This window comes from Arvicola amphibius, chromosome 5 (genome assembly GCF_903992535.2).
Source record: "Arvicola amphibius chromosome 5, mArvAmp1.2, whole genome shotgun sequence".
NCBI lineage: Eukaryota > Metazoa > Chordata > Mammalia > Rodentia > Cricetidae > Arvicola > Arvicola amphibius.
Genome location: NC_052051.1, coordinates 22,287,520 through 22,300,839, shown reverse-complemented (window position 1 = coordinate 22,300,839; position 13,320 = coordinate 22,287,520). Strand labels below are relative to the sequence as shown.

Below are 13,320 nucleotides of genomic sequence, written 5' to 3'. Positions count from 1 at the left end.
CCAACACCCTGTCACCTTCAAGGTGGCGATTGCTTTTTTCCGAGGTCCAGAAACTTTGGTATCAGTTCTCCCCTGCTCCTGGGCCTCCCTGTCTGCAGAAATGAGGTGGGTGCCATCTGAAAACAGCAGCGAGGTAAGAACTGTGGGGATAGCCAGGGCGGTGGTGGCGCATGCCTTTAATCCCAGCACTCAGGAGGCAGAGGCAGGTGGGTCTCTGTGAGTTCGAGGTCAGCCTGGTCTACAGAGCGAGTTCCAGGACAGGCTACAAAGCTACACAGAGAAAACATCTCGGGGTGGAGAGAGAGACAGAGAGAGAGAGAGAGAGAGAGAGAGAGAGAGAGAGAGAGAGAGAGAGAGAGAGAGAGAATGTAGGAATGGGGGTAGAGCAAGAGCAAAAAGTCGCATCTCTCACCTGGGTCCCCAGTGTCCATCTCATCCTCATGGAAGTTGGACTGAAATCAAAAGGCAGGTCAGAGATCCCCTCCCCTCCTTGGCCCACCCTCCCTCCAGCTACGCAGCCACTTCTTTGTTAAAGTGGCCTTTACTGTCTAGTCCTGTGCTGTTGTAGTCAGTTACCGCCACCCACTTAGGGTCACTGAGCCCTTGAAATGAGGTCAGTCTACACACCACACACCAGACTTACTGGGAGAATGTAAAATAGCTTATTATTAATTTTTATGATAATTACTGGTTGTAAGCATATTTCATATATGTTAATAAAACATTGTTAAAATTATTCTCATGTTTCCTTTTTTTAAATGTGGCTATTACTAAAAAAATTTTTTTGAAGTTGAGACAGAGTCTCATGTTGGTATAAGCTGGCTTTGAACTCCTGACCCTTCTGTTACCACCCCCCAGGTGCTCGCTAGACAGGTGTGTGCTTAAGAGCTAGAATTCTGTACTCATTTTCTCGTTTGTTTGTTTTTGAGACAGGTCTCACTTTGTGTCCCTGCCTGGCCTGGAACTTGCTATGTAGACCAGGCTGGCCTCGAACTCACAGAGATGGAATACAGGGATTAAGGATGTGCACCAGCATGCTGGGTTCATGTTCTATTTTGTTCTGGGAGGCAGAAGTACTAATGTTTAACTACTGAAATTATGCGAAAGAGGAGAAAAGATGGCTGCAACCAAGAGCTCTGGAGCACACAGGGGCTGCTGGATGAGAAGAGCTCTGGAGCACACAGGGGCTGCTGGATGAGACTCCCTGTCTTTTGCCCCTCTGTTCCTGCCAGGGCCCTGCTCCACCCACCTGCCCCGGGAGCTCCTGCAGTGAGGCGTAGTACTTGGACCACCAGTCCATCTCTTCTGGCTCTGGGATGTCCTCCTCCAGCTCGGGGCCTTGACCCAGGAGCCCTAAGGTGAGCTTCTTCAGAGGAGCCTGAGGTAGAGAGGACCTTGCTGCTCTCAGCCAGTACCACCACAGACCCTAACACCTCTCTCCAGCCTCGGGAATCCCATCACCTTCAGGATCCGGCTGGAGAGTCCTGCTTCAGCCCCGAAGGGGTCTCGATTCTTCTCTCCTGGGAGCAGGGAAGAGAGCCCATGAGTTTAGGCCAGTAGACATCAGACTCCAAGCCCCACTGGGTGTTCCACTGGAGCCATCTCTACCAGGACCCAGAGGGGCTTCTATCTGTGGCTCCTAACCTTGAGGTCCCTTTGGCACCAGGTCTCTTGTATCCTCCTCTGGTTCCTCCTCCTCCTCAGGGGGATCCTCATGACCCTGGAGTGTGAACTGCAGCATGTTGGGGACAATATGGGAACCCACAAGGACAGTCCGGCCAAAGGCCCGGCGCTCAATCACCAGGATGCTGAGTGGGGGCTGCAGGTATGACTGTTCTGGCAAGTCCTAGGACAGGAAAACAGGAAGTGATTCCCAGCCCCAGCCCCAGGAAGGAGAAAAGGAGCTCAGAGTAGGTGGGGAAGAGGGCATTCTGGGCTCTGCCACACTATCAGTCACTGTGACCTTCTGACTCTGTGCCCCAGCTGAAGAGGGGACACAGCCCTGGACTCACGGACTGTTCTAAGTACAGTGACACAGCTGATATGAAGGGACTTTGTCACCTATGAAGTGTGACCAGAAACACAGGTTAGCATTTTTCTTAGAGGATGAATGCTCAACCTGCAGATTTATAGAGTCAGAACCATTAAAAAATGTATGGACTTTGACCAAGTGATTGCCTAACTGTCCCTGGCACCCAAAGAGGACACAAAGACAGTGATTATACTACTAGTTAGATCACTGGCTCATTATACACAAAGAGGAGGAAAAATAGAGCTACATCAGAGAAAAGCTTCTACCTTTCCCTGGAATTAAATTATTATTAGTTTTTAAAAAGTTTTTAGTAAGATGCTATGTAGCCTTGGCTGGCCTGGAACTTGCTATGTAGACCACGCTAGCTTCAGAGTTGCTGTGATTCTCCTGTTTCTGCCTTCTAAGTCCAGGGATTATAGAAGTATGCCACTATGTCCTAAAAATGAAAAACAATCTGAATTATAAAAAATCAGTATCCAGTTGAGCAGTGGTGGTGCACTTGGGAGGCAGGCGGATCTCTGAGTTTGAGGTCAACCTGGTCTACAAGAGCTAGGTCAAAAAAGAAAAAAGAAAAATCAGTATCCACACTCGTGACTTTTTCTCAACTGGTACAACCTAGAACCACCCAGGAAGAGCGTCTCAGTGAGGGAATATCTATGTCATCAATGGGCTGAGGAACAAAATAATTACTGGAGACAAAGTGTCATTCTACAGTGGCAAACTGGGAGCTAAAACAACTGTAAACAAAGATGTACCAAACAACAGAACTCAGTAAAAAGTGACAGACGAGGCTGGGGCAGGGGTGGCCAAGCAGTGCTGCACACGTCTAGTGAGTACAATTCAGAGGGTCCAGTCCTTGGAGCTGAGAAGGAGCAGAGACAGAGCTGGAGGGACACAGATAACAGCTGGAGATCGCAATACCCTTATGTTGATAATGGGCAGAATAACTAGATAGAAAATGACAGAAGGTTTGTTCAGGAGGTGTGAGACTCGCTGTGAAGCAGGTTTGCCCAACTGATTTATCTACAGACCACTGCGCTCAACAGGAGAGTAACTCATTTCAGATGCACAACGGGAAAGTGTGTGCTGCCCCACTTAAGCCTTGGAATAAAGAATGAAAGGGAGCCCCTTAGTATAGTCTGAATGTGTATGTTCCAATAAACGCATCATTTGGGACATAAGGCGACAGTATTAACTAGGGTCTTTGATGCCCAAGGTGTGGTGGCACACAGCTGTAATTCCAGTATTTGGGAGTCATGGGATGCATGACAAGTTTGAGGTCAGCTTGAGTTACATAGTGGGTCTTTGCCACTAAATATCAGGAACAGGATTGACTGTTTGGTTGTATTTTTAATTTTTGCAGTTATATTTATATTTCCTAGATATTAACCCCCATCTTGAGTAGATAGCTTGCAAAGATTTAAAAGAAGAAAAGAAGCAGAAGCAGCAGCAGAAGCAGCAGCAGAAGCAGCAGAAGCAGCAGAAGCAGCAGCAGGAGCAGCAGGAGCAGCAGAAGCAGCAGCAGCAGCAGAAGAAGCAGCAGAAGAAGCAGCAGAAGCAGGAGCAGCAGCAGCAGAAGCAGGAGCAGCAGCAGAAGAAGCAGGAGCAGAAGCAGAAGAAGGAAGAAGGAAGAAGGAAGAAGAAGGAAGAAGAAGGAGAAGAAGAAGAAGAAGAAGAAGAAGAAGAAGAAGAAGAAGAAGAAGAAGAAGAAGAAGAAGACGGAAGAAGGACTGAAAACTACCCTTCTTCTATCTCAGCCGCCATATTCTTGGTATCGCCTTCTCCTTCTCCCTCTCCTTCTCCTACTCCTCCTCCTCCTCTCCTCTCCTCCTCCCCTCCCTCCTCCCCTCCTCCTCCTCTCCTCCTCCCCTCCTCCTCCTCCTTCCTCCTCCTCCTTCCTCTTCCTTCTTCTTCTCTTCTCTTCTTCTCCTTCTTCTTCTCCTCTCCTTCTCCTTCTCCTTCTCCCTTCTCCTTCTCCTTCTCCTCCTCCTCCTCCTCCTCCTCCTCCGCCTCCTCCTCCTCCTCCTCCTCCTCCTCCTCCGAAGAAGAAGAAAACAAATGGCCAACAACAGAAATGTGAATGGCGATTTTGTCAGAATGTATGTCTGTGTAGCATGCACATGCAGTGCCCAAAAAGGCCAGAAGAGGGCACTGGATTCCCTAGAACTGGAGTCCTAATCAGTTGCTGAACCCAGGTCCTCTGAAAGAGCAGTCAGTGCTCGTAACTGATTAGCCATCTCTGCAGCCTCACAATAAATATTTTTTTTAAAGTGTTCAACATCCTATGCCTACTGTCCACATGGTTGAAGGAAGAAGGGATGCCCACATGTCCCACATGTGTGCATCCACAATGCACACATGAGAACACAAACACAATTTTAAAATGTAATGCGTTAAAAAAAAGAAGTAAGAAATTCTGGCAAGGATGTGGGGAAAGAGAAACCCTTAATGCAGGTAGGCGTGCAAATGGGCACAGCCTCTACCCAGCCTCTATGGAGCCAGTATGGGGGGTATCAAAAAGCTAGAGTGCTGGAAAACAGCTCAGTGGGCAAAGAGCAGTTGCTGTGCATCCACGAGGGCTGAGACCCATGCAAAGGTGGAAAGGGGGGAACTGAGGGCTGAGACCCATGCAAAGGTGGAAAGGGGGGAACTGACTCACAAAGTTGTCTTCTGACCTCCACCTGAGAGGGGAGTGAAGGGGAGGAGAGGACAGAAGTGGAGGAAAATACTGCTCTGGACCTAAGCATGAGCTCACAACTGTAATCCCAGCACTCAAAAGGCTACAGTAAGAAGATCTAAAGTTTCAGGCCAGCCTGGGCTGCATAGTGAGATCTTGGCTCAAACAGTAAATAAGTAAAAAGGGGATAGAATAATATAAATAATTTGTCTGCACATGGTAGCAGACATATTTAATCCCAGCACTCAGGAGGCAGTGTTTGAGGCCTGCCTGGCCACATTGTGAGTTCCAGGTCAGTCAGGGCTACCATGTCTCAAAATAAAAAACAACCAAAAGGACAAATTTGATGAGACCCTAAATTGTATTGCCAGAATTTGACCCCCAAACCCACCAGTCATAACTGGAACTACACAAGGGTGAGAAACAGTCCAGTGGGGAGCTAGTCTCCACGTGAGGAACAGTTCAGTGGTGAGCTAGTCTCCACGTGAGGGATGGTCCAGTGTGGGGTGCTAGTCTCCACGTGAGGGACGGTCCAGTGTGAGGTGCTAGTCTCCACGTGAGGGATGGTCCAGTGTGGGGTGCTAGTCTCCATGTGAGGGACGGTCCAGTGTGGGGTGCTAGTCTCCACGTAGAAGGTTCTGACTCCAGCACCCACCCCTCAAAAATCATTACACTAAATCATTTTTTTAAATGTACCATATTTTTCATGCTTTAAATATTTATTTTATTTTAAACTATGTGCGTGTGTACATGTGTGTCTTTGTGGGGCATGTACACAAGACAGGTGCCCAGAGAGGCCAGCGGTGTCAGAGACCCCTGGAGCTGCACCTGATGTGGCTGCTAGGGACCCGTTTCCTCTGGAAGATCAGCGCTGGCTCTTAGTGGCTGAGCCGTCTCCGAAGCCCTAGACTGTATTTCCCTTCTCATGCCTGTGTTTCAGAGACTAGAGGGATTTTCTCTTATTTATCATTTAGGACTCTGGCTAATACCTTCCATTCAACAGAGCCAAGAGAATGCTGCCCGTCTACAGGTTAATCCAGAGGTCAGGGAAGCAGAGCCGTGTTTATGGCTCCCACTGCCAGCTTTTGTAGGTTTTATCAGAACACAGTCGTGGCCATTTCTACTCTGTCTGTTGCTGTTTCCCTATAGCAGCGAAGCTGAACAGTTGCAGATAAGATGCCCAAACAGTTAGTCTTTAATGGAGAACGCTGCTCCTGAATCAGTGTAGCATAGCCATCTGGACCTCACTACCCACTGCCTGCTCCACGCCTCTGCCCACGGCCCGTGTCCCGGCCCCTCCTCACCTGGACCTCACTACCCACTGCCTGCTCCACGCCTCTGCCCACGGCCCGTGTCCCGCCCCTCCTCACCTGGACCTCACTACCCACTGCCTGCTCCACGCCTCTGCCCACGGCCCGTGTCCGCCCCCTCCTCACCTGGACCTCACTACCCACTGCCTGCTCCACGCCTCTGCCCACGGCCCGTGTCCCACCCCTCCTCACATGGACCTCACTACCCACTGCCTGCTCCACGCCTCTGCCCACGGCCCGTGTCCCGCCCCTCCTCACCTGGACCTCACTACCCACTGCCTGCTCCACGCCTCTGCCCACGGCCCGTGTCCCGCCCCTCCTCACCACTGTCACGTGCTGGACAAGTTCTGTGAAGTTGGGGTTCTCGCGGTAGCTGGCCAGAACTTCAGACTCTACGCGTCTCCCGGCCACTTCTAGAACAACCTGGGGCCTTTCCACTTCAAACAGGTGCACACGACCCAGGCCTCGCAGACCCCAGAACAGCACCTAAGGTTGGGAAGGGGGAGACTCAAGGGCTTGAAGCTGACATGGGGCCTCCAGGATGGGGGACGGGAGAAGAGGCCTTGCGTGCTTGTCTTTACCTCAATACGGAACTCCCTGAGTACAGGGTGTACATGTGGAGGCAGGGCCAGGTGTCCAGAGATGGGCTGAAGTAAGGATGACAGATCCTGGGGCTCCACATCACTAGGCACTGAGGGCTATAAGAAAAAATAAATCAGAATTCACGTCAAAACAGAGAAAGCCTAGGCTTAGGAATGGGTTTCTGTGGTGGGTTAAAAAAAAAATAGCCCCTAAAGAGAATGGCACTAATGAGAGGTGTGGCCTTGCTGTTGGAGGAAGTGTGTCACTGTGAGAGTGGGCTCTGAGGTCTTCTGTGTTCAAGCTACACCCAGCAAAACAGTTCACTTCCTGTTGCCTATGAGTCAAGAAGTAAGGACTCTCAGCTCCAGCACCACGTCTGCCTGCGCACAGCTATGCCTCACCATGATGATAATGGACTACCCCTCTGAAACTGTAAGGCACCCCATGAAATGTTTTCCTTTATAAGAGCTGCCATGGTCATGGTGTCTCTTCACAGCATCGGAAACCCTCGCTGAGACAGTCTCTGTGAAGCAGAAATGCAGGGCAGCCCGACAAGGCTGGATGTATAGGAAGGATTTCCCAGAAAGCAGATGTGTGTACAGAAAGTGGTGTGGGAGCCCGAGGTGTTCACGATGGATAAACCCAGGATGAACAGCAGTCTGGATTCTCTAGGGGCAGAATCCTGGCAAGATAAGCCTTGGATATGTCCATCTATAATTGTGGGGTCAGGGTATACAATGAGGTCACCCCAAGAGAACCCTAGAGACACATTCTCTTGGGAAAGAGACTAGACGGTTACCCTTGGGACACCCTGAGACTGCATGCCCTAATGAATAAGAATGTGTACATCCTGCTAGCCAGGCCAGAGTATTCTAACCTCAAAGTGGCCACTGTAGTCCAGTTCAATGAGTTCAAAGGTAGCGATGACTTCTCCAGCGGTCTGTAATCCCTTCCTCAGCGGGAAGAACTGTAGCTCCGGGTGCTGATATGGGTCCTCTATCAACTTTACCCTGGGGGCTGCAAGTGCCCTGCCCAGGAACACAGAAGGGCCCTGTGGGAGCAAAGCAGTGAAGAAATAAAGGCGATATAGCTGGTTGTGGTGGCTACATCTTTAACCCCAGCCCTTAGGAAACAAAGATGGTAACTTCTATGAATTTCAGGACAGCTAGGACTACATAGTGATACCCTATCTCAAAAATAAATGTTGGGGGATGAGATGCTCAGAAGTTAAAGGGGAGGCATCAAGACGGTAGGGACGAAGAGGCTGGAAATGGGGTGCAGGGAGGGGACACACTTACAAACTTGTTATGGTCAAAGACGTTGATGATCACTAGCGGAGGCTCCTCCTGCAAGTGTTCCCGCCTGCCATCCACAATCAGCTGGTCAAACACCAAGAGTTCATCCCACAGGGGGCTCAGCGTCTGCTCCAAGACCTTGAGAGCCATGCAGAAAAAGAGGTAAAGGCAGATCAGAAGGGGACTCCCTACACACGCCAGCGGACAGTCGAAGAGATACTTTAACTGTTTGCTACCGAAGGCATGGGTGTCCAGCTCTGGTGTCTCCCGGGGGCCATCTGCCATCCTTCTGCCCTAGCCCTAATGTCAATCCCAGGAAACAATGGTTTCCTGCTCTCCACTGTCTAAGTCAGAACCTGGTCCTATCTAGTACCCTGTGCTGGACACCCAAAATGGAAAAAGAAACTTAGGGCCTTGGATAAGAGTGTTCCCCCTCTGTCTGTGCCCCAGCCTGGCCCTCACCCGTGTGGTCTGGCACTGGGTAGAGATGAGGACACGTGCAAAGGGGTCCGAGAGGCCACTGTCATCTGCTGCCAACACGCCCCGGGCCTGGTACAGGTGAGCCCTCAGCTGGAAGTAGCTAAAGTCTGGGATGAGGAGAAGGAAGGGGCCATGCTTGTTCAGGGGACCCCTGGAGTTTCCCAACTCATGAGCCCCCATCAAGGACAAATAGCAAGGCTGACTGTCCCCTGGCCCTATACTCACCATCTCGGTAGAGGCTGCGAGGCAGCCCAGCTGAGGGTTCAGGCAGAAGACCTGGGGGCAGCTCAGAGGTGCAGGCCTTGGCTTGCTTGGCCAGTCCCAGCCAAAGGAAGAGCTCCAGCTTGGCACAGACCTCCCCAGGGGCGGCCCCAGGTGCCTGTGCGGGATGGAGGCATGTTGAGCCTCCCAAAGCATGCCCCAGATCTCTCTGCCAAATGGTACCCAAGCTCCCCAGTACAGGAAACAGGCCCTCTGTTTCTATCTTTCTTCATTCCCTCCATCCCAACACACACCTCACACTACCCTACTTCCTATACCCGCAGCTCTAACCCCAGATTCTTAATCTTTCCTCTCTCCTTTGTCCTCAACACATTTAAATTCTCTGTCCTTTACTCCAAAGGTCACTGATGTAGGATTCCCCCTCTGTATGCTATGAATATATTTTATTACCATTGGTTAATAAAGAATCTGCCTTGGCCTATGGTAGGGCAGAATATAGATAGGTGGGAAAACTAAACTGAATGCAAGGAGAAAGAAGGCAGAGTTAGAGAGACACCATGTAACCATTTAAGAAGCAAGAGGTGACAAACCATGAGCCTCGTGGTAAAATATAAAATAATAGAAACGGGTTAATTTAAGATGTAAGAGCTAGCTAGAAATACGCCTGAGCCATCGGCCAAACAGAGTTGTAATTAATATAGTTTTTGTGTGGTTATTCTGTGTGGCTGGGAAATGAAAAGACAGTTTACATATGCAGGTCACAGCTTCTCATCACTAGAAACCTGTTTGAGTATCTTTTCCAGACATAGCTCATTTAGAAATTTTCTATCTGCAATCCAGTTTTGCTTACAAGAATGGTCACTCTCCTTCTCCATAACCCTGTCTGTTTGTCAGCCTTGTTAGCCAAAGGGCCAGCACAGGCCAAGGGCAGATAAGTTTGCTGTTCAGCTGACCTGGACAAAGCCATAACCTCCTTTTGTTCTTTTGGAAAGTTGGAAACAGTCAGGGAGCTCCTGGTTGGGAGCCACAGGCCACCACCTCTGATGTCCTGACCTGCTTATGACCCCCACTCTGTCACCAGCACCTCCACCCCAGACCCGCCTCACTGTGAGTAGAAGGCTCTGGATCTTCCCACAGTCCCGGCCTCGCTCCTCCTCGACCACGGAGAACAGCACATCCTGAGCAGCGATGCGGGCGTAGGCCACACGGCGTTGGCCACTGAACATCCAGACCAGCACATCCGGGAGGGGCGGCTGTGGCTGCAAGTGGAGGGCAGGGTTATCCCCTGGGCCTGAAGCTTAGGCTGTATGGGTAGTTCAAATGGCCTGACTTTCCTGAACCCCTGGGTCCTGTGGTCACTTGCTCCTTGACTGCTCCTCCTGGAAGCACCTCAGACCCTAAGACCATCTAATGTCCCCACACAGCATTCTGCATTCTGCCCACATCATTTTGAAGTCTACAGTTCAACGGTGTTAAGGGCATTCATGCCGGGCTGTGGTGGCGCACGCCTTTAATCCCAGCACTCGGGAGGCAGAGGCAGGCGGATCTCTGTGAGTTCGAGACCAGCCTGGTCTACAAGAGCTAGCTCCAGGACAGGCTCCAAAGCTACAGAGAAACCCTGTCTCGAAAAACCAAAAAAAAAAAAAAAAAAAAAAAAAAAAAAAAAAGGGCATTCACAGTTGTGCTGACAGCCATGCATCTTCAGAGCTCTCATCTCACAAAGCAGAAACTCAGCACCCACTGGACACGAACTCCCCATTTCCAACTGAGGGTCCAGCTCCCGATAACCGCAAAGAAAACAAAATAATACAACACATAACAACAAAGCTACGACTGGTGAGCTGGCTCAGTGCTGAGGACCTGGATTCTGTCTCCAGCACCCACATGCTGGCTCACATGCATCTGTAGCTCCAGTTCCAGGGGATCTGATGCCCTCTTCTGACCACAGACACCAAGCATGACCATGGTGCAAAAACATACACACAAGCAAAGGATTCATACATGTAAAATTAATAAACTTTAAAAAAAACAATGAAACTAGATAGAATGCATATTCATGTCATGAAATGTCATTTGATAAACGGAAGTTTTCATTACAAATTTTAAAGACGGGACAGGGGTGTGACTCAGTGGTAAAGCATGCTTATCATGGGGCAAAGAAGGAAAGGAAAGAGGGTGGGAAGGAAGGAGAGAAAGAGGGAGGGAAGGAAAGAGGGAGGGAAGGAAAGACAGGGAGGGAAGGATGGAGAGAGGGAAGGAGAAGAGGGAAGGAGGGAAAGCGGAAGATGGAAGGGAAGAAAGATTAATTTTGCTCTAAGATTCAGTTTAGTGATATTCCTCTCCTCTCCTCCCTCCTGTGCTGGGTTCCACCTGCCCAGGTCTCCCAGCTCTGGGCATTTGCACATGTGGCCATCCATCCTCTCTATCACACCAAACTCCAGCTATCAAATGTGCTTGGAATTCCTACTGCTGCTTAACCGGCTGTGCCATGACGGCTGGAAGTCAGCCTCTATTATCTGCCTGTTGATGGCGCAGACCCCGCCCAAAGGGATAACTCAAGCAGGTGCTCGGCGCAGAAAGTGTCCCAAAGCACTATTTCTCCTCATCCATCCCAGCTAGCCACTGTACCAAACAAAGGAGGTCACACCCATGGCAAGTTAGCCAACTGTCCTTCAAACAGATCCTGGCTGATCTCTCACTTCGTCACCCCTGACTTCCACATGAAGCAGGCAACATAAAATGGTACCATCCAAAAGACAACTGCTCCATATGCCCAAAGGTCTCCAGAACTGAGGATTTGGGGGTAAATGTAGAGTAGGATAGTACGGTGGGCAAGGACCTCACCTCCTGAGTCAGGAAATGCAGTTTTGCCAGGAGCTTCTTGGCCAGGGTTACCTTCCTTTGCATGTTGCTCTGCCTCAGGCCCCGTAAAAGCTGCAATCCTTGCTTTGCTATCAGATTCTGGAAGGGCAGGAAGAGAATATGAGTTGAAGAACTCAGCTAGGTGCCCTACTTCCTTCCCGTCCCCAGCCTGTACCAGGCTGTGTGACAGTAGTTTCCCTCGGCATCGATCCAGGGCGTTAGGTCGAGTCATCGTTCTGCGCTCAGCACCGAGGCAAAACTGTCTGCAGAGAGAAGCCAGGGACAAGATCAGGACGCCAGAATCACTTCCCTCAGGAAGTGCCTCCTATTTCCTGACTCTTACAGGCCTTCCTCAGAGAGTCTCGCGCCCAAATGCACCAAGCATAGGCTGGGTTTTGAACCCTGCAGCAGCCAACATTTAACTTCTGCTGCCCTGGCTACTTCAGTTATGGCCATGGATCCTAGCATGCCTACCCTCTGTGTGCTAGTTAGAAATGTTCACCAGTCCTGCCCCTCCACCCAAGCAAGGCCTACAGTATTAGGCTCTACTTGTTTACCTTCTGGGAGAGTCCTATACCCGCACTAAGTCAGAGAAGAATGCCTTTAGTCTCCACCAGCCTATCTAGAAGATAACTGGACTTCCAGGTGAGGTGGTATATGACACCTTTAATCTTAGCACTTGGGAGGCAGAAATACATGGATCTCTGTGGGTCTGAGGCCAGCCTGCTCTACATAGAGAGTTCCAGAATAGCCAGGGCTACATAGTGAGACCCTGTCTCCAAAAAAAAAAAAAAAAAAAAAAAGAGCACATACCATTAATACCACCACACAAAATGCATGATTTCCAATGACCTCCTCCAACCAATACACATCAAAACTGTGCTGTTGAGATGGCGCAGGGGGAAAGGACACTGGCTGCCAAGCCTAACAATATGAGAAATCAACTCCTACAAATTGTCCTCTAAATTCCTTATCCTAGCATGGTATGAATGCACATGTATGCACACATACATACAAATGCATACAATTAAAAATAAAATCTTTTTTTAAAAAAATGTAATTAAGGGTATTTTTTTAAAAACACATAGAAGCCAAACTTTCAATTGCTCTGTCATATTTTACCTTAATCTATCAGCAAATCATTTACATTCTTTCTTAAAAATCCAGAACCAGTGCCAGGAGATGGTGGTGCACACCTTTAATCCCAGCACTCAGAAGGCAGAGGCAGGTGAATCTCTGTGAGTTCGAGGCCAGCCTGGTCTACAAGAGCTAGTTCCAGGACAGGCTCCAAAGATCCAGAGAAACCCTGTCTCGAAAAAAAAAAAAAAGTCTACCCCTAAGAAATCATGTATATGCCCTGTATCAGCTCAGTTTGGGGCTGCCCTTTTCCACCCTGGCAGAGGCAGCCACTCTTCTGGATTCCTCCATCCAAATAAATCTTTTGCTAAGGCTTGTGGTAACAACTTTCCCCAAGAGGAGCAGAGATGTAGCAGCTCTTGCATCTGGAGCAGAGCAGAACTGATACATTCCTGCCATGAAACTCCCTTAGCACACCGAGCTCTGACAACTTTTCCTGGAGCAGAGCAGATCTGTAACGCTTCGGCTGGGGAAACTTTCCCTTGCTGGAGCAGTATTGTTGTACTGCGGGGAAGAATTGTTATACTCGGGGGAAGCTGAGACAGCAGAGCAGAACTGTGACAACCCAGCTGGAGCAGAGTTGTTACACTTGCATTAGGGAAACCTTTCCTGGAGCCAGGATTGTAAAATTTTGCTGGGGAAACCGTCTCCCACTGGGACAGGGCTGTAGGTAATCCTTGGCTTCAGACTACCAGGATACCTTTCCCTTCTGAGCTGTAACAC

At 49.6% G+C, this 13,320-nt stretch overlaps 1 protein-coding gene across 1 annotated transcript in view; it reads right to left on the bottom strand.

Moving 5' to 3' along the window:
• LOC119815466 (fer-1-like protein 4) overlaps positions 1-13,320 on the bottom strand; it is a 33,772-nt gene that overhangs the window by 7,446 nt on the left and 13,006 nt on the right. Inside the window, exons 20-33 of the mRNA XM_038331598.1 lie at positions 11,636-11,723; positions 11,443-11,559; positions 9,705-9,857; positions 8,602-8,755; positions 8,359-8,483; positions 7,900-8,034; positions 7,479-7,652; positions 6,601-6,717; positions 6,344-6,505; positions 1,645-1,846; positions 1,462-1,520; positions 1,250-1,378; positions 413-452; positions 16-116 (exon numbers count right to left, since the gene is read on the bottom strand). Of these exons, the coding sequence (XP_038187526.1) occupies positions 16-116; positions 413-452; positions 1,250-1,378; positions 1,462-1,520; positions 1,645-1,846; positions 6,344-6,505; positions 6,601-6,717; positions 7,479-7,652; positions 7,900-8,034; positions 8,359-8,483; positions 8,602-8,755; positions 9,705-9,857; positions 11,443-11,559; positions 11,636-11,723 (1,756 nt within the window). The remainder of the gene's footprint in view (positions 1-15; positions 117-412; positions 453-1,249; positions 1,379-1,461; positions 1,521-1,644; positions 1,847-6,343; positions 6,506-6,600; positions 6,718-7,478; positions 7,653-7,899; positions 8,035-8,358; positions 8,484-8,601; positions 8,756-9,704; positions 9,858-11,442; positions 11,560-11,635; positions 11,724-13,320) is intronic.